At 45.5% G+C, this 20,751-nt stretch overlaps 1 protein-coding gene across 2 annotated transcripts in view; it reads right to left on the reverse strand.

Moving 5' to 3' along the window:
* Nucleotides 1-20,751, reverse strand: part of Lrmda (leucine rich melanocyte differentiation associated) — a 1,025,541-nt gene that overhangs the window by 430,338 nt on the left and 574,452 nt on the right. For both annotated transcript variants that reach the window (XM_028879789.2, XM_028879788.2), the window contains exons 3-4: nt 9,326-9,452; nt 2,325-2,464 (exon numbers count right to left, since the gene is read on the reverse strand). In XM_028879789.2, the coding sequence (XP_028735622.1) occupies nt 2,325-2,464; nt 9,326-9,452 (267 nt within the window). The remainder of the gene's footprint in view (nt 1-2,324; nt 2,465-9,325; nt 9,453-20,751) is intronic.

The following is a 20,751-nucleotide window of genomic DNA, read 5'->3' on the forward strand; positions in this document are numbered from 1 at the left end:
ACCGTCCAGGTGAATCCCTGAGAAGGACTGCTCGTAGAGAGACAAACCCTCTGCAAAAACTGTCACTCATGACTGAGGCTTGGATTGAGTCGGAATGACAGCTGCTGCTTGCTAACTGGATCTGGTACCAAAAGGGCAGGGAACGTGACAGGACTCGAGGTCCCTGTGGCCACCTATAAATAGACAGCTCTAAGAAGGCAGAGTGACTCCAAACATCTCCAGGATAGTCATCCAGCCACGTTCCCATGCTAAACATGACCTTAGGTTTGCATTAGGCTTCAAGAGACAGGGACTTCATCCTTATTCACTGGTAACTGTTCTCTCCATGTGGACAAGTCATAGTAAGAGAAATATGTATGGTGGGATGCATAACTTGGAGTGAGACAGTAAATCCAAGCATGGGTTTAATCCCAAAGGAATCATAGACCCTGAGCTGACTCAGAGTCATTTAAGGACCACTGATCGAGACAGTCACCCCTGCTTTAGAAGAAGTCTTCCTGTCAAAATGGAACTCCACATTAGGTTTTCTAATCTCACTGTTTGTACAGTGAATCTTAGTATTCTTCATCAATCTGACCAGCTACAAAATCAACAATGAAGTATTTGCCTTTCTGCTCTACTTATACCCCTCTAAGCCCTATATCTGAGACCAAATAGAACAAGGTGGAAGCAGAAAAGTCTTACCACTCACTTTTTCTCCCCGCCTCCATTCTAAAAGAAGAAAACATCTATGCTTGTGCTCACACGCCATGCTTGGTCACATGAACGAATAAATGGACATGTGTGAATGTGTGAGTATACACACACACACACACACACGTGTAAATAATATACATGCATATTCATACATTTGTAAAAGTTATATGTGCTTTATGAATGGAACAAAAAATATAAAGAAAAACATTAGAAAGTAAAGAGAAAAATTTTAAGCAATGGTTTATGAAACATGTTTATTAGATAAACTCTTTTGGAGTTGACCTTCCAAGATACATTTTAAAATTTCTTCCAAGATATAAAAGAAATCTAGGTGCCTACCAACAGGTGAAAGGGTAAAGAATATATATTTACAGATAATGGAGTATTTAGCCACAAATGAAAACAAAATCATGCTGTCTGCAAGGAAATGCATAGAACTAAAGGTCATTACATAGAGCAAAATAAGCATCACATGTTACATGTGGAAACTAGAATTAAACAAAAGCAACAAATACAATCTCCAGGAGTGGGAGAGATAAAGGTAAGTGGACCAAATGAAGCTGGGAGAGTTAGATAACATCAAAGAGCAATATATATATATATATGTGTGTGTGTGTGTGTGTGTGTGTGTGTGTGTGTGTGTGTGTGTGTAGGTGTATATGTGTATATGTATATATACATATATATGAAAATATCACAGTGAATCTCATTAATGTGATAATTAATATGCACTGAGAATTATAATAAAAACAAAAAGGCAATTCTGAAAAAAACTGTTGGTATAAGAAGATACTGTGTTTAAAGTGACCCCTTCACATACTTTGTATCAGACAATTTCATGATTCAAAGTTAAAAAAAAAGAATGTTCCAAAAATCAACTCACTTCTAAGCAATTAAACAACTCAAAGTGAGGAATTAGCAATGTGTCCTGGCTGGATGACAACTGTATTCCCCCTATCAGAGGTCACATTCAAATCTATAATATTATGCCATGGTTGAATTTTTTTCCTAATGGGAAAAGACCTTCATGAGTATTTTTTTCAAGCAGGGTTCTTATTTGTTCTGAGTCAATATAAGAACAGCCTCAAAGCTCTACAAAATTAATCATGAGGCTTTGAAATGAGCTAAAGTCACAAAATTCTTCTTTATAGAAATCCAACTGAATCCCCCCTGCCCTATGTTATTTATGTCTGGGTGTTGGCCTTCTTTTTCCTCACAAATCTGTAATAACTTTCCGTGTTTCTTACAGGTTTGCCTTGATACACAGTGATTATCCCACTACATTTCTTTGTAGGTCACCAGCTTTTTAAATAAACCCCAGTAGGACAAGTCCTTCTCAAACCATTTTCCTCTTTTCCCAGCCCTTCCAAAGCTGTGTCCCAAGAGCTTGTAACTTGTAAAACCTAAAATGCGTGTGAGCTAGGCCATGATGAAAAACATTTCTCAGGCCCCAATCTCAACCAGCTCATATCCTTTCTGGCTCCTATGAACCCAGCCAAAAAAGAAAATGACTCTGGTTCAGAAAGAACAGTTTAACCCCATCATGGGAAGTCTGTGGCCACTAATCAACATCTACTCGGCAGCCCACAGTATTCCATGCCCAGAGTCTCCTCTTCCTTAACGCTCACCTGTATCTCTTATAATCTTCCTCATCCTTCTCCAAGCTGACCAGCTCATTGGGACATGCCACGTTTCCCAGCAGGCTGAGGTACTCCAGGGCTGGTGTCACTTTGGCCAGGTGGTCGAGGAGGTGCTCCAAATCAGTAATGTGTCAAAGGTTAAGGATCGTGCTCTGAGAAAACAGAAGGCTTAGCAAAAAGTTGGGGCCGTGAGTGACAGGCCAGGCGATGGGAGTCAGTTCCACATCACGCTACCAAAACACCCGACAAAGCAACCTAAGGAGAGACAGGAGTTACTTTAGCTCACAGTGTGAGGTTCCACCACCTTCCAGAAGCATCACTTTACGGATCACGCCTTTGGGGAGCACGTGCGAACTTTTATACTATAAAACACCCATCTAAATCGTAGCACAAATGTATCTCAACTCCTAAAAACAAAATCAATTTTCAGTCAATCATGCTAAAAGATGGAATTGTCATTCTATGCTCTCTATAGAAAACATCACAAATGTCTTTATGTTGTGAAGCTGTAAGGGAATTTGTAAGAAATAAGGTTTTCAATTGGGCATATCTAGTATAAAAAGATTTGTGTCCTTTCTAGTTATTTTAACATTTTTGGTGCTTGTCAACTTAATTTTTTAAAATTGGCTTTGATATATTTTTATTCCAATTGAATATTCTTGTTTTCATTCTCATTCTCATTCTCCTTCTTATTCTCTTGGCTTTGCATTGTTAGGGATCCAACTCGGGGCCTTGCCGCACTAGGGGGGTGCTCTGACACTGAGCCACACCTCTAGTCCACAAACAGCCTTTTCATGCATCACTCTGTGCCCTTGGTTATGTAACCTTTGCCTTTTTAAGAGGGCTCCTTTTTGTATCTAAGCTCCACACTCCAGAAAAACTGGCTCTTTCCTTGAGCAGAAGACCTGCAAAGGTAGATTCCTTTAAATATCCCGGTCATGGAGACTTTGGGTAAAGCATCTTCAGGCTCCAGGGTGCTTCAGTTATCCATGCCAATGAACCCAGTGCATCTCCAGGAGTCTCTCATATGGGTTATTCGGTGTGGTGGAAACTCCTTTGTTCTAAACCTTCCCAGCAACCTACTAAACAACAAGTCAGGGGGAGCAAGGGGTTAGCTACAGTCCACAGCAGACAGGGAGCCCCGGCATGTCCTGCAGCATGTTCTCCACCAGCCCTTCATCTCTGTGGATTCCGCCACCAGGGGACAAAAAAGGTGATGGAGTTTTAATTGGCTCCTCCATCTCCTGGATCAACAAGATCAGACATGGCTCTGTCCTGTCTGAGTGTGAGCTGAGACGGAACTTGTTGTTTGGAAAATTAAGCCAAGACAATGAGTGGAAGAAACTTGGGGGTCTTGAACTAACCAAGACCATGGCAGTGGAGATGAACTAGGCGATGCTTGGAAGGGCACCTTTTCTTCAGCTCCTTGGCACTGTGCTAACTCTCCCCAGCTGGAGGCTCGGAACACACCTGGATTCCCTCAGCAAGCCTTTCCAGAGGACTCTGGGCATTCAGGATTATTTTCACTGGTGTCTACAGGAAGTTGCCATTGTGGAGGCCAGCTGTCATGGTAAGGCTTGCCAAGAGTGATTCTGTTTGGAAAGTGCAAGACCAAAGTGGTGTCTTTCTTACCAGTTTAGAGAAATAAGAAAGGGAGGAGCCTCCTGGCATGTGGGTCCCACAGTACACAAGCCAGTGTGGTTTCCCAGGTGAGAATAGAACTTACCTACCTTTGGACTCATCTCCAGGGCAAGGAAAAGGTTTTATAACCACTGGGGAATTTTAACCACAGTGAATCCCAATGTCAGACTTTTGAAGGCTAAGTACATAGTATAATGATCTATTTGTACCCCTGCCTGCATACATGTATCTGAAATATTATCATGCCGAAAAAACAACTAAGAAAAATGAGGTTAAGAGTCACACTGCCAGCAAATGACAGAGACTAGATTCAAGTCCCAGCCATTCCCTGGAAGAAAAATGACTCCATTTCTAGCACAAAGGGTGAATTAAAAGACTGAGAAATGAAGAGTTTAATATGTTTGGGGGGAAGATCATACATTGTCATCCAGCTGTGCTATCTGTCTCGGATATTTCAGTTTAGGCTTATGTTTTCAAAGCACTGTGGTTTTATCTTAATGTACCAAGAAATTTTAGTTAAATGTACCAGGGAGCAACAGAAGTCTGTGGGTGTTAACGGGGTGACTTCCCATAGATCACCCTGCTTATGCTGCTCAATGATACTCTAAAGTATGGATTGTATAAGAAACCAAGGGCCCTCGAAAAGAAAACACTCTTACTCAAGATGATAAGAAACTGCTGTTAAAGTGAGATCCAGGGACTAGAGAGATGGCTTGCTGCTCTTCTAGGAGATGGGGAGTGCTGTTCCCAGCATACACTTCTGGCAGCTCACAACCTCCCATAATTCCAGCTCCAGGTGACCCGAGGCTCTTTGCAGCCCTGCCTTGGCACCTGCATGTACATGGACATACCCACACAATAGACACCCATGTGTGCATATTATTTTCTAAATGTAAGGTCCAGCTTTGTGACGTGATACACACATCTCCTTGTCATAGCCCAGCTCCGTAACATGTAGCTCTGTCCTTTCTTCCTGCTCGCACTACAACCCAAACTGGTCATGCCTTTAGTACATGTGCAGACATAAATAGTGAGAAAGAAAAGGAAGTATAATTTCAAATAAAACCAGCCTCTTCTCAAAGGAAAGGGCAGAAGAAGATGATTTAATTGCGCAAACGTTAAACATTTATACTGTCCAAAATTTTCAGTCCGGTCCCCTACTTGGGGTTGAATATTCGGAGATCACACGACTGAGATCAACACAGAAGACCTCAATGCTGCTGGTGGACAAGCCAGGGAGAGTGCGTGTGTGACTGGAGGGTGGGAGAGATTGAGAATACTGGCAGAGGTGGGGGTGGGGATTCTAGTCCACCGGCCTCTGGTTAATCACCTAGCCATCTAAATGACTCAAAGGAAAAGGTGTGATGGGAATCCATATCAAAAGAGCAAGAGAGGAAGAGATGACCTGAGACAGCCAGGCTCTTCCATAGCCCAGGGCAGGACTCTGAAGAAGCTGAGGACTGAGCCCTAAGGGAACAAGAGGTGACAAAAGGAAGGCAGTGGGGGAGGGGGAAGAAGGACGTGTAGCAATGGGGATGGATGCATTCACTGGTGAATTGACATGACGGTTTCCAGATGCTTCAGGGTCTGGACCCTGGAATCTCTTCTGTGAGTAGAATTCCTGAGGTCCCAGCTGGAAGTAGGGCCTTGCTACAGACTCCTCCCACATGGAAGTCCCTCTTCATGGAAAATGGCTGCTTCCCTTTTGCATTTCAGAATCTGGGAGGGGGTGGTGCTCAGAGTCAGCCTAAGTGGGGTCTAGATGAAGTCATGCCTGTGGCAATCTATGTGTCTTCCAAAAGTTCGCCATCTCTGAGTTTTCTAGAAAGCGAACAGCAGCAACAAAGCAAGCAAACAAACAAAAAAAAGCAAAGGAGATTTATTTGCCAGTGACTCCCAACTCACAGAATGAGATTAGAATATAAAAGTCTAAGAAATACATTCTGCTCTTGGTGAGGATGGCTTTAGTCGGATGAGAGTGTTTTTCGTATTTTTCGAGGATGATGTCATAGTGGCTTTTGTCAACTTGACATAAACCTAGCCATACCAGGGGAGATGGAATCTCAACGGGGGAATTGACTCCATCAATTACTAATTGACGTAAGGGGTGACAGCATCCCTGGGTGACAGGGTGGGCCTGGGCTGTGTAAGAAGAGCAGTTGAGAGAGCCAGTGGGATGCTTTATCATGAAAATGAAATAAGAGCTCATAGAGACGAGCTACCTACCAAGGCCGCTGTAGTAAATAGCTATAGAAGTGAGCTGTTCTTTATATGCACACCTGTGTCATCACGCACATTTGGTCTGCATTTGGTGTGTAACTTGCTTTCAAAATGCAAGTAGGACTTGACAAGCCCTTGTGCACCAGGGCCTGTGCCCTAGAATAATCCTTTCAAGTATGATGGTGCATGCAGCCCATTAGAGATAAGCGTTGAGCCAGCAGCCAGCACTAATTGCACACGTTAAGAGTGAGGCTATTTTAGACTATCTAGCACGGGTTAAAAAAAAAAAAAATCATGGCTGCCTGAGTGACACAAAATAAGACCATCAGAAGAACCATCCAGCTGAGCCCTGATTCACACAGAATTGAAGTGCGGAGAACATTTGTTGTTCTGTGGAGTGGATCATTACGCTACATGAGCTCGCTGACAGAGCCTGTGTCTGGGGCATCTCCTGGGACAGCCGCAGCGATACCCTTGTGCAGGACCGGGGCATTTTCACAAGCAGGGAGTTTTTATCTGAAGAGGCAGGCTCAGAGTATTATTAGACCAAGAGGAGGGTATCCAATGTTGTCTGCTTTTGCCCACCCTGCAGACTGCGACTTCCAGATCAAATGGATGGGGAAGTTGATTTTTGCCATGGTACCAGTAGACTGGGAGGAAAAGAAGAAAGAAATTGCATAGCAACCTGAGCGGACATAGCAACCTGAGCTGGACAACACTTAGTGGATCTGTACCACTGAATATAGGATGCTCTACAAAAATATAGTTATGTAATGGGGTTTTCTGCAACACAGTGACTTCCCAGGCTACCCCCTTACTCTCTTAGCATTCCCACTACGGCTCAAGTAAGTTAAGGCACAGAATAGGAAATAGGACTTCACCAGAGATAGTCAGTCTCCCAGCAGATCCCAAGAGGCCTGCCAATCTCAGTGGTGCTGAGAATAAAACTGTCACCTGATCCAACTTATGTCTTTAAAAATGAGGACTAGGCTCTCGGAAGATGACTCATACCAGGCCACACAGCTAAAGATGACCAAGAGGACATATGGAATTAAGTCCGTGGACTGTAACACCCCGTAGTGACACGAGACACAAGGCATGGCCCGAGTGAGGTCCAAGGCAGGAGTGGTATCATCTAGAGTTCAGCCTACTGATCCTTCTCCCCTTGATCCAGTTGTATATGTGGTCCAGTTGATCACCCAGGACAGCTGAGGAAGACGTAGAATACACAGAATACAGCATGCTTTCAAACAATGATTTGGAGACTCAGTTGCCCAAAGGGTGCATGAAGGAAGACCCCACCAAATTCCATTACGACACATCTGTGAACTCACTTCTAAGCCCTCCCGCTCTACTTCTCCTGCAGTGTCCACTGGCCACGGCCATGGGAGAGTATTTGAGAAGCACTAATTGTTGGTGCCCCACTCTCAAAATCCAAGTGTTTCAACTCCAAATCTTTTGAGAAGTTCTTAAGTCCTAAAGGTAGAGGCCATGATAGGATGACAATCTATCGATAAGAACAGACGAGAATGTTTTTTCTCCCCCCTCCCACCCATCTTCCCTCTTCCCACTCTGCCCCCAATGCAAGAACAGGCAAAGGACTCCTCATCAAAGCCCCTCTCATTCTGGACCCTGCTCTCAGACTCGCAGCCTCCAGACTATGAGTGACAAATGTTTGTTTGTGGCTTCCCAGTCAACAGTATTCTGTCATAGCAGCAAGCGCTGACTGAGACAATATTTTACAGAATAAAGAAAATATTAACTTCCGGCTTGAAGCACCAGTGGGGGCTAGTGAATAATTTTGCAAAGCATCCTAAATGCTGATATAAGCATGCCCACTGAACTTAACATAGGAATCTGTTTTTACTTGATAACCAGGAGGGGAAATGCTGGTTCTCTGTTTCTAACTTGTGTGAGTGGGCACAAGTGATCGACATCAATAAACCAGGCAATCAGGCTCCAAGTCCAAAGCTCTGCAGCAGATTCAAACCAAACCAAGTCAAACAAACAAAGAGGCACTCTGGATACAGCCGTGGCTGAGCTTGAATCCAGGTCTCCGTCTTGTTTGTTGTTTGACTGGGAGTGTATAGGTAACCTCAGTTTCTAAGACTAGATTAATCAAAAACCTATACACTCCTCATTGGTCCCAGTAAGAATGAAAAGTAGGGTGCTTAGAGTCCCCAGCACAGTGCATGGCATCCATGAGTGTTCAGTGAGAAACTAGTGAAAATGAGTATGTTGTTCATCCCACAAACATCTGTGGAATGTGAACTCTGCCAAGCAGAATTGTGTACGGGAAGGATCAAGAAATGCCCGCCTGGTGGAGCTGGCATCCTAGTACCTGGTAACCCAGAGCACTATCATTAGAGAGGTCATGTCCCCTATGCTGTTACAGAAGTCTTCTGATGTATCCTCACTTTAGAAACAAGGGTGCTTAGCTCCAAATGCCCATGCCAGAATGGGCAGATGCTCAACTACTCAAAGGAGGCCATAACCCACCATGGATCTCATAGGCCTGTCATCACACTCAAGGCTGTATCCGCGGGGAGTGAAGAGCCTGACCTTCACACCTCTCCTTCCACCTCAGCTCTTTCTCCCTTCTTGATTTCCAGAACTGTTCCCTAAACCTGCATCAAAACTATTCCCAAAGCCTGCAAGGACTAAGTCAGCTTAGCGGCATTACCCACGGTTTGCCACCAGAGGTCGCCCTCCTACACAAGCCCAGGCAAACAGAAGCTGCTTTTCCTCCCAGGCACCCGTGACATTATTTTCTTTCTCTATTTTTATCTATTAAAAAGATTTCCTCGCAGCCATAACTTAGATCTCTACACTAAAATGGAGCAACAGGAAGATATAACGGTGCATTTCATTTATGAATGACCTATAATAAATTACTCTGAAGTGTCTTGAGTGCCAGAAGACAGAACGCTTTGTCTGCCCACCGACTGTATTTCACATACTTTAATTTAGCTGACACATATAACTCATTTGACATTTTGCAGGTATTTTTTTTTTTTTTGCGGAGAAGGGTGTGTGTCGGGGGGGGGGGTAGAATGGGGACCCCTGTGGAGCTGGGCGGCAAGTGGGGTGCTGCGGGGATCTGGCGTGCTGGCTGCCAAAAAGGATATTTGGTTCTTGTTGAGGGTTAAGGTGTGCAAGTGGGGTAACCGTGGCAACACGAGGTCGTCACCGAGTCGATTGTTGTCTAAGATGAGTTCCTCCAGGCTCCTGAATGCGCTCAGTCCTTCCAGTGACCTGCGGTGACAAAAGCAGGGAGAAAACAGTCCTGCAGTAAATCAGAGAGGCCATTATGAGCCGAAATAAATATTTTAACCTTCCCTTTCAGAACTGGGAATAGTTTGGGCTTGGTGCCTGTCAGCGGAGTGAATGACAAGAATTAGTAGCAGGGAGCCCGGGTGGGGGCGGAGGGGGAGAAGGGGGCCCCCGCTGGCACTCACTGCATCCTTCACGAATTGCCAACATGAAGGATGAGGGTCAGTTATTGAGAAGCCAGGATCCAAAACAAAGGGCTTCAGATACGGCCTGCAGGATAAATTTGTCAATGTCTTGTGCCTTCAGGCACCCAGCCTGGGCTGACCCTAACCTCCATTCCCAAGATAAATAACTCTGTCACAGTTCACCTTCATTCCCTGGACACAAATTTAAGCTGTCATCCATCATTCCTGCCTAGAAATCTCATACCCCTCTTACAATAATAAATATAACTTCAAGTATCATTTCTTAGCCGTTCTCCTCTGTACAGTCATAGGGGAAATGGCCAGGAAGGGGCTTTTCTCTCCCCTCACATCCTCACATCCGTGGGCTCTTTTTTTCCCCTTCTCCCTCTATTTTTTTTTTTTTCTTTTTTACTAATCACTTAATTTGCTCCTGCCTAGCATCCCCATGGCTGCCCGACAGGGAGGAATTACATAATCACTCCAGGCCAAGAGAAAGCTTTTTCTTCTTTCATTATTTCTTTTTACTTGGTTTTGGTTTTGTGTGAGGACAGGGGGCTGGGAGAATTTCTGCTTCAAAGCCCCTGGTCTCAAGTTCTAATTTATGGAAGGTGGATTTTTTTTTTCTTTAAGCATGGAGTATAGGAACATAGATTTTGAGGCAGTAAATAAAAAGGATTAAGTATCAGGTTCAAAGACAAAAATGCTGTGGCAGAAAGGAAAAGGTGGTCCTGTTTACTCATGAGGTCTGAAATTAGCGGTCCCCAAAAGGGGCTCTCGTGAGTGTCTGGGGTGGAGGGGAGCGTGCGAGGCGGGTGTGCACAAATGCTTGCCCAGGCACACACGACCGTTAATTAAAGTGAGCCGAAGGTCTCAGGGCTTGCGCCGCCGACTCCAAGCTTGTTCACCTGCCAGGCCCGGGAGATGTGCTGAATTTGCACAGGCTGGGGCCGGCTGAGCCACGGCCTCCATGAAGGGAAGACACACACTCAATCCCTGGCTAGGCTATAAAGCACAGCAGATCAGGATGGTGTCCGACGCGCTCTCCGTTCACTGACTGCACTGATGCTAAGGCCCTGTCATCTCCTGTGTGTTCTGGGTGTAGCACGCAGGCAGTGACATTCAGCCTGCGGGCTTTCCCAAGGGGCCATGGCCCTCTGGTGGGCTTTCTGACAGAGGGAGTGAGTGCGGGTGGAGGGCGGCCTCCCCTTGAGATGGGCGAGCCCAGAGCTTGCTCTCATCTGCAGGGCTCTGAAGTTAGTGTTCCCTGCTGCCCGGGGCCAACACAAAACCCTGAAACCTGCGTGTACTTTTGTTTAGGAGTCATCCCATTTCATAGGCTTCTGGAAGGCAAAAACAAACAAAAACCAAAACCCCCTCCCTTTGGGGGCTTAGGAGTCTGCATGGGGCTTGGTCTGGCCTCCTCTGACTCCTTCCAGCCTGAACTGGGGCATACCGAAAGCCCGGCTCTAGGTGTCCCCTAGCTCAGAGGATTTCAGGAAGACTGAGGGGGACATTTGTGTGCAATGTCTGCCTCCTGCTCCTCTCCACTGCAAACACCGACTGTGTTCCCAGTCAGTGTCGCCTCCTCCTGCCATCCATTGGTTTATCCCAGAAGCCATAGGGGGTGAAAGACTGGAGGAGCCATAGTGGGTGGGCCCGATGAACAAATCCAGTGTGCAGGGAATCCTTGGGCTCTCCAAAGCCCTAGGCTTTTTTCTTTGTTTGTTGTTTTTGTTGTTGTTTGTTTGTTTGTTTGCATCTGGTACCCATAGATCCTTGGCTGGCCTCAAACTCATTGTGTAGCCAAGGATGACCTTGAACTTCTGATCCTCCTGTTTAGACCGTCACCAGTATTGGGGTTATGGCATGCTCCACCAGGCCTAGTTGTGGGTTTCTGGGGACCAGATACTGAATATAAAATCAAGTTCTCTATCAAAAGAGCCACGAGTCCCTTTCTCCACGGGAGTCAGTGAACCAAAGTTCATTAACCACAAGTGCTGCAGGGCCAGGTCCCTGCTTGCCACAGGGGTGGCGGAGGGTGGGGAGTGGGGGGGTAGGAGGTAGGGGCTGGGGTGGAACTTCCCCCCACACACACACATGCACCCCACCTCCCATCAGGAGGCCTTCTGGGCAGCTAATAAGTTCTTTGTGCACCAGCATCAGATACACACCATTCCAAGTTATGTTATGCAAATACTGTGTTTCTATCATGAGAATCAGCAAAGGGCTGGACCACTGGCGAGTGAGCGAGCAGAGGAAAGCTCCCCTCCCAGACTGTTTCTGAGGCAGCATAAAACAAGAGGACACCCCATGAAGAGGGACAATGCCAGTACCCCACAAGGGCACTGCCCCCCACCCAGTCTGCTTCTTAGTCCCCACAATCCAGGCTGTGCATCAGAGCCCCATAGGGGAGGGAGACATCAGGGAAGAGTCCCACCAAATCCCCGGTCTCTGGCCTGCTTTCCAGATTCTTTTCTTCTCTGTGACATTGTTAGTGCTCAGTAAAGGGAGAGCTGGGTTGTATGGGAGGGTGCTGACATATAAAGCCTCGTGGGCATCATGGGCGTCAGCTCTTGGGGATGTGTTCCACTAAGCAGAGAACTGAGGGACAGGAGGCAGGAGGTTCAGAACCCCATGAGGGAGAGGCACCAGCGAAAAGAATTTGTGGAGTTCCAATGGCATGTTGGAAGCCAGCAAACAGGCAGGCGAAAAGGACTTCACGTTTTACTTTGAATTTTTTTCCAACGACTGTTACCATCGTTGTTTTCCGAAAGAAATGACCAGGAAGGAGTTTCCTGCTACCATCTTTGTGTTCTTTTCCCCCACACCCGATTCTCGCAGGTAGATATTCACTGTTGTACAAAAGGACAAGGTTCAAAAAAAAAAAAAAAAAGGTGTGTCAAAGTCCAGGCACCGCACTTCCTTTGCCCGGGATGGCGCCGGTAGCTTACAGGGATGATAATATGGTCTAAGCTAATGTGTAAACTACAAAACGCACCCCCCAAAGTAAGAGTCTGACTGCCACTCTAGGGTTATGCCTGAGAGGTGTGGGCTGGAAGCTGGAGGGAGTCACTGGGGGTGGGGGGTTCTTACACTCCTGGGAGAAACCAGCAGAGAGAGTATGGGGGCCCCCCACTGAGGGCAGGGGGGCCCCCAGGTGGGACCACTCCAGGGCAGGTGGTTTGTTCTGTAAATCTCATCAGCCTCTCCAGATCAGGTTGCAGGCGCTTCCTTCCCTCTGCGCCAGTGGTAAAGCTGGCATGACCACACCCATAGGTAGCATCTTGGTCACCCTGCTCACTGGGCTCTCTCGGGGAGCTTGTGGTTGTCCTGGGAAGAGTCCTAGTGCCTTTTCCAAAGTCACATCAAGATGACAGAACCATCACAATGCATTTGGCTCCAGTGGAGTCAGACAGAGGGAACTTTTAAGTTTCCACTGTAATTAACCCTATCCTCGTTAAGATAATTATGATCAAGCTTCCTGTCACAGTTAATATCCCACCATCATCGCCCGTGGCTCACACGCTGCCCTCATTAGCCTATAGAGAGAGTGGTGCTAAGGAGGCTGCTCGGCCCTGCCCGGGCTAGGCCAGCGGCTGGAGGCTCACCCAGGGCTGGGGGCCTGGCAACACCTTCCTGATCTCTGCAGTTACTGGGGGGATGCAAACAGCCTTCTCAGCCCTTTTCCTTGGGAAGTGGCCGCTTTGGAGGATGGTAATCAGAAAGGCCAGGAGCTGGGGCCGGGGTGTCTGATCTGGACCGGCGATGCCCACTCCCCCTCCCCACTCCCCTTTTGCTAGAACACAGTGGTACCATGAACGTCACCAGAGATCGCTTCCCTACGCTCCTGGTGTCTCCTCAGCTTACAGGCTCTGCCAAGGGTTGGGTCTCTGTCCCCTCAGCTGCCAGTCTAAAGCAGTGGTGACCCTTGTGCCTGGTATGGAAAGGGTCGTGTGTAGTGGGGACAGCCCACCGCAGACCTGTGTGAGGAGGACCTTGTCTTGGCTTTATCCTGCACCCAGTCATGGCATTCCCAAGTCAGCCAAGGGAACACCACCTCCACTCACAACTTTACCTGCCCCTGCGACATAGTCATCCGAACATCCAAACCTGCATTGACAGATCCAGAGTGCACAGGCCGTGGACAGGCCAAGGGCCTACCTAGCCCATGTGCCCCAAACCTACCACATGCTCAAAACCTACCACCCAGGTCAACTGCCTTATCTTAAGGGCGAGACCTTATCTTCCTAGAACTCAGTCTGCCCAGCCCTGAGCTAAAGAAGGGAAGTTAGTGTGATTTCCACTCACCTGGATAGCTGTCAGGTTCACAGAGGACTCAGAGTTAATGCCTAGCCTATAAGGCTGCCCAGCCCAGAGCTGTGAGTCTAATCAAATAACCCTGAGAAGCCCAAGGACCAGGCAGGTGGCTAGCCCAGCGAGCTGCCAGTGGTGAGGGGGCAATCCCTGTGGGAATCCTTGTCTTTAGCAGTGGGGAGAGGAAAGAGCGTGTACCCCTATACCATGCCTGAGACAAAAAAAAACAAAGCTGAACAGTTCCTTACCATCTTCGTAAACAGACTCACCTCGGAGACCCTCCCTATTATCCGGCCACTCTCAGACCTGTCCCTCCACTGACCTATATAATCTTTATAATTTAGCAACTAGGTCATTGATCCCCACGATCACGGCATGGGGCCAGCATGGGGCTCCCACAGGCCGGCGTCTGCTCTAACTGGTCAGTGTGGCGGTTAAAAGGTCTAAATGCTGTCGCTGAGTGCAGAAACAATAATTCGGCCCTGCTTTATTTGCACACCTGGCACGCAGTGGCTATTAGAGAAGTCTGAAAGTGAACTTCCCACAGAGGCCGTGGTCAAAGCTACAAGGACAGGTGGGACAGGACAGAGCTCACCCCTAGGGAGCAAAGAAAGACAGAGGGAGTTGGGAAGGGATGATGTGACTGGTCAAGGTTTAGTCAAGGGGCCCAGCACCAGCATGTCACGTGGGTCTGAGAGGGGTGTTCTATCTGCCATACGATTCTCATCATATCCTACTTAAATTGTGGCATGGATGTATGGGTTGACAGACAGGCAATAAACAGAGAGAGGTGATTGGTAATGATAGGTAGATAGATGACAGACTACTATATTTAATAAAGTATGTATCATCATTTATTATCCTATATGCTTGGCTCTATAATTTTTCTGTTTTTCTGTCATTCAGGTCACAAAGCTACACACATACATACACACAATGTAATAATATAAATCAATTACTATGTAACATGTCTGTAAGAACAGGAGTTAGTAGAGGCTCTAGGATTTGTTATGTAGAGTATATTAACAGCAAGTGGCAGTGTGGGACATGGATTTAAGGTCAAGTATGAAGTCCTGTGGGATATCCTTCATGATGCATAATTCCTGAGATGTATAAGATAAAATTCATTGCTAGGAAGTGCGATCCAAAGGCAAGACCAGTGAAGGAAACCAATGAATCTAACTAGATTTGAAAGTTTCATGCTCAGTACCTAAGAGTACTAAGGTATCTTCCAAATATGAAACCTGGTAAATGACCTAGAATGAGTAAGAGTCAGAGTCCAGAAATAGGGCTTTCACTTTCTGGTACTTGAAAGGAGAAGTAAGCAGGCAGACTCTCCAGTCTTCGGATCTCTAGGCTCCATATTAACCTACCTGGGATTCTGGTCCTCTGCCTACGAGGAAATATATGCCTTAGGACATGGTGGATAATGTATCTGATATTCCATCCTATTGACCTCTGTGCTCTTACTACCTGGATGCTCAGAACTAAATTCTGAGGGGCCCACCTACTAAAAGCTAATCATTTGTGACCTCTAATACCTGCTTTTCTAATGCCATTCTTAAGGAGTATAGATTTATAGCATTGGTATTTTATTTACCTGTGCAACACGCTTAAATTGGATTGACTCTAATACAGCAGTTCAAACCTTTTGCTGATAAAAGGGACCCTATTAAGAACACAGTAGTGCATGCATTCTCACACAGTTACTGTGCCGTGTGTGTGTGTGTGTGTGTGTGTGTGTGTGTGTGTGTGTGTGTGTGTGTGTGAGAGAGAGAGAGAGAGAGAGAGAGAGAGAGAGAGATTCTGTGAGACCAGCTTTCCAGGTGACACTTGATGAGGAATGAAGACGATACATAGGGTGTCCAGAGTCAAGTGGCTTCGGAAAAACTTTTACTGACATCCTTGTAGCGGGAAACAAAGGGTCAGCTAGAAAATGACAGCTTTAGGCAAAGTCACAAGTAGTTCAAACTGAGCTGGGCCTGGTGGCACACAGCTGTGACACCAGCTGGCAGGAGTGGAGGCTGAAGAATCAGAAGTGCAAGCCTACCTTCCTTGGATACATAATGAGCTAGCAGCCAGCCTGGGCTACATGGGACCCTGTCTTGAACACCAGAAACAAAGGAATTTCCTAGTGGCTCAGATTGCAGTAGAGGCAGATTCTAAAGGCTTTAGTTTCCTTCCTTCCTTCCTTCCTTCCTTCCTTCCTTCCTTCCTTCCTTCCTTCCTTCCTTCCTTCCTTCCTTCCTTCCTTCCTTCCTTCCTCTTCCTTTGCCTCTTTCTCATTTTTTTTTAACCACTGCCTTGCCTTAGGACATGTTTAACACACTTATGATTGTGAAGACCCTGGAGGGATATTAAGAAAGACACACTGAGCTGAAGAGATGGTTCAGTGGCTAAGAACACTGGCTAAGAACACTTCCAGAGGATCCAGGTTCAGTTCCCAGCACCCATATGGTAGCTCACACGCAGCTCACTGTACCTCAATCTCGGGAATCTGATGCCCCCTTCTGGCCTCTGAGGGCATTGCACACAAACATACATGCAGGCAAAAACAAACAAAAAAAACAGAAACAAAATAAAATTAATCTTTTTAAAAAAGAAAGATGCATTAGGTCGCAAGATGACTGTGTTAGAATTAATGACTATATCAGTCCAATCTGGTGAATTTCCAGTGCTTATTCAGTTACAGATTTAAAGACCAACAACCAAAACCTATACCTTTAAAAATCAAAAGGCAAAGGAAAATTGGTCAATACCTATGGCACCTCTAAAAAGCCTAGGCTCAAGATCATTATTACAGGAAGAGCATTAATGAATCAGTACAGAAAAGCTAAATTCCTAGTTGAAAGATAATTAAAAATAATCTTAAGCAGAAAATTGATAAATAATAATCAATAGAATTGCATAAATAATAGAAACGTGGGAGAAAAATTTTACCCTCACCAGGATATTAGCTCAAATCAAAAGATATTCCTATTGTTCTCTTAAGTTTGCACATGATTTTGTGAAAAGTTCTAGGTAACAGATCAACATAGTACTTGAGGGAAAGCAAGGTTCTTATCTTTCTAGATACTAATTTATGTTAAAAGTTAATGATTAGAAATGATTGCTCCAGGCCTAATAATTGATGCACTAAATATCAAAGATGTATGCGTGGCACACATGCAAAGAAGTTCACTACATCTGTATCATCAATACCATTATCATTACTATGTTTGTGTGTGTGTGTGTGTGTGTGTGTGTGTGTGTGCATGTGCAAGTGTGTGTGTTCATGCTTGTGTATGAGTGTACAGGTACACGTGGAGACCAGAGGCCAATCTCAGGTGTTATTCCTCCTGAAGTGTCCATCTTGTTAGTTGTGACAAGACCTCTCACTGGTACCTGGGGCTTCCCAATTTTACCAAGCTGCTCACTTACTGCTTCAGCAGGGGGATCCCAACTGCAGCCGCTCCGCCCAGCCTTTTCATGTGAGTGCTGGGGACTCAACTCTGGGGTCCTCGGGCTGGCTCAACAAGCACTTTCTTGACTGAGCTCGCTCGCTCTCTCTCTCTCTCTCTCTCTCTCTCTCTCTCTCTCTCTCTCTCTCATCCTCCAACCCCTACTGGGCAGCCACCCTTTTTTAAATGTCTTTTTGATATAAGATATTGCATGTGATCCACTCTAAGTTTTTTTTAATGTTTTTTGTTATAAGATATTGCCATGTGATCCACTCTAGATTTTTTTTAATGTTTTTTTGTTATTATTATTATTATTATTTTGTTATAAGATATTGCCATGTGATCCACTCTAGCTTGGAACTCAGGATCCTCCTGCCTCTGCCTGGGATGGCAGGTGTGTGCCAGCCTGCGTGGTTTTATAGTATTGTTCATAACAACCTAAGCAACATAACCATCCAACAACAGAGAGATGATTACAAACAGCCTAGTATATCTGAATAATTAAATACCACACCGCAATTAAAATTTTTACAGACAGATATCTAATGAGCCAGTAGAATTTCATGCTATATATTTACGTAGCTAAAATTAAATTACAAGAACTGTGGTACACACACCAATAGCTCATGCATGGAAATTAAAAGCTATTCATAGGCTCGCCTCAATTTTCCACACAAATGTTATCTGTGCCATGTTTCTGTGGGTATTTTCTTCCATGTTGATTGTTAAGAGTCATCAAAGTAGTGTTTATTAACTGTTTCTCATTATAAACTGCTATCAATATGCAATGTAATACACAGACTTGATAATTCAGTACAAACTCAATTAAATGCATATATTTGTATATACACATACACATAATACATGCACATATACCTGCATATTTATGTATATATATGAATGTGTATATATGCATCCATGCCTATGACCATATCTCAAATATACATTTTAAGCCTTCTAGTAATTTGCATTTCACTGTTTTCTCCAGTTACTGCATTTTCTATTACAAGTAAGTACTTTATAATGAGAAAAATCTCTAGTAAATATTACTTTGATCTTCATTGATTGTTTTTGTGCTGGAGACAAATTCAGGGCTTTGTGTAAGTTAAGCAAGCAAGCTTTAACCAGCTGTGGTACAGCCTAGCCCTTTTAAGTTTCTGTATTTAGACAGGGTCTCACTAAGTTACCCCAGCTGCCTCTGAACTCACTATTTAGCACAGGCTGGCCTGTAACTTCGGGTCCTCTTCCTTCAGCCTCCCATGTAGCTGAGATTATAGGCAAGCACCACTATATTCAGTATTCATTTCAAGCCATACAAACAGGGAGAAGACTTAGGTGAAGGGCAGTGTCTGGGAATACGGCTCAGTATCACTTACTGGCTCCTACGTAACTCTGTCTGGAATTGTTTTTCAGGGTGCCAGACTCAAAGGGGAGGAGTCAATATTTACAGTTGCCCCCACCCCCAACCCGCCACAACCAGAGGACAATCATGAAGTACAGAAGGTTCCAAGTAGGCAGAGAAGATCAGTGGTCTCAAAGTACCAAGTCTCTGGGGTTCCAGGAAGCAGGATCAAGAGTTCAATCATGCACATGGGAGATGGCTTGGACCACTGTTTTACACTGATAAAAATAGAGGCATTGTTTACCAAGGCTGAACCCAGCTCCCGAGTCTCTATACACACATGGTCAGTGACAAGGCATGGAGACTGGTTGGTGCACGTTTCTATACAGGGATTAGGTTTGGTGACATCTACTCAGGTACTCTGGTTAGCCGACTAGAGCTTCCTCCTCTACAGCCACAGTTGGCAAGGGCCGCTAAGAACCAGTTCCACCTTGCCAGAGGGTCCCAAGGGGTCGTCTGGGAAGGAGAGGAACACAGAATTCGATTTGCACCATCCCTTGTAACGCTAAACTCCAATGTTGCCCTTGTCTTCCAGTGGGAACTGGGACGGTTTTCTAGTTCCCTGCAAGGACCTCCTCATAAACCGAAAAGCACATCTCAACACACACCAGCTTCTGGAAAACCACAAAGTAACATCAGAAATACAGCTTCATTTATGGAAGACCCTAGCATGGTCTTCTTATGTACTCAGAGTTTGAGTGTTCCATCTCCCAAGCCTCCACCCACCTCTCACAGAAGACAACTAATATCCAGGGAGGTAAAATAGTTCGCCTTAAACGTTGCATAATGATCAAGCCACATCTTGAAGCTTTGAGTGCCCGTTTCAATGCAGCCTGAACTCTGCAAGACTATCCGGGAGTCTTAATAACACATAGCTGTGGTTCAGAAACGGGAAGTCACCCCTTGCCACAACCTTTAGCTAAACAATTTGAATGTTGAGTTGTGATCCTATCATTATAATGACCAACTTAGGTTTGTTGCCAGTTCTGCTTTTCAATCTGTTCCCCAATTGTCCTGAATCCCCTACCATAAGCAGGTCTTGAAGCTTCGCGTGACCTTTAAGAGGCTGAGGTCAAGACTGGGTGAAGTGAAGTTGAAATTGATCAGCTAATGGTATGTTGAAGGTGTGTCCCTCGTAGCTCAGGTGTTTGCTGGTTTGCAAACGAAGTGGGTTCGGTCACCTCTTTTGTTCTTTGCAGTTCTTTACAAGTCTCAGGGATACAAAGGGGACTGTGGCATGGTCCTCTGTTACGAATGGTAATTACATACTGAGAGCTAGTTACCAGATAGCACAGGCTCATAAATTAAGCTTGAATGACAGATGCTACTTGAAGGAGGCTTGGGTTTTTGAACACTTGGTCTCCAGCTGGTGGTATTATTCAGGAAAACTGTGCAAGGTTTGGGAGATAGAGACCTGATAGCGGAAGTGTGTCGCTGGGGGCAGGCTCTGTCAGTGGCTGGGCGCCACTCACTGCTCATGCTCTGTTTGCTGACCACAGATACAATGTGCCCAGTGGTCTTTACGCTGCAGGTACCATACCTTCCCCAACAGGATGGGCTGCATCCTGTTAGAGATAGAATCTAATCTCTCCTTCAAGTTGCTTTGGCCAGGCATTTTTGTTACAGCAACATGTAAAGTAACTAAGAGAGAGACCACCATGGCTTGAGATGATCTTCAGCTACATCTCAAATCCAATGAACTTCAGTTTTTCAGCACCTACTTAGACGTTCATCCACACATGGCTGGGGGTGCGGGGAGGCATAGAGAAAGAGATACCCGGATCCTGACACTCAGGAAATCCCTAGCCGGAGAATCTTGTCTAGCACCAGAAGAGATATATGTGGTACCCACTCACATCATGTTAAGAACTCACATCCCGCTTGGGAGGGCACTACTGTTCAATTTATCACCTGTAGAATAATGAAGAAACTGACCGGAA

Source organism: Peromyscus leucopus, chromosome 9 (genome assembly GCF_004664715.2).
Source record: "Peromyscus leucopus breed LL Stock chromosome 9, UCI_PerLeu_2.1, whole genome shotgun sequence".
NCBI lineage: Eukaryota > Metazoa > Chordata > Mammalia > Rodentia > Cricetidae > Peromyscus > Peromyscus leucopus.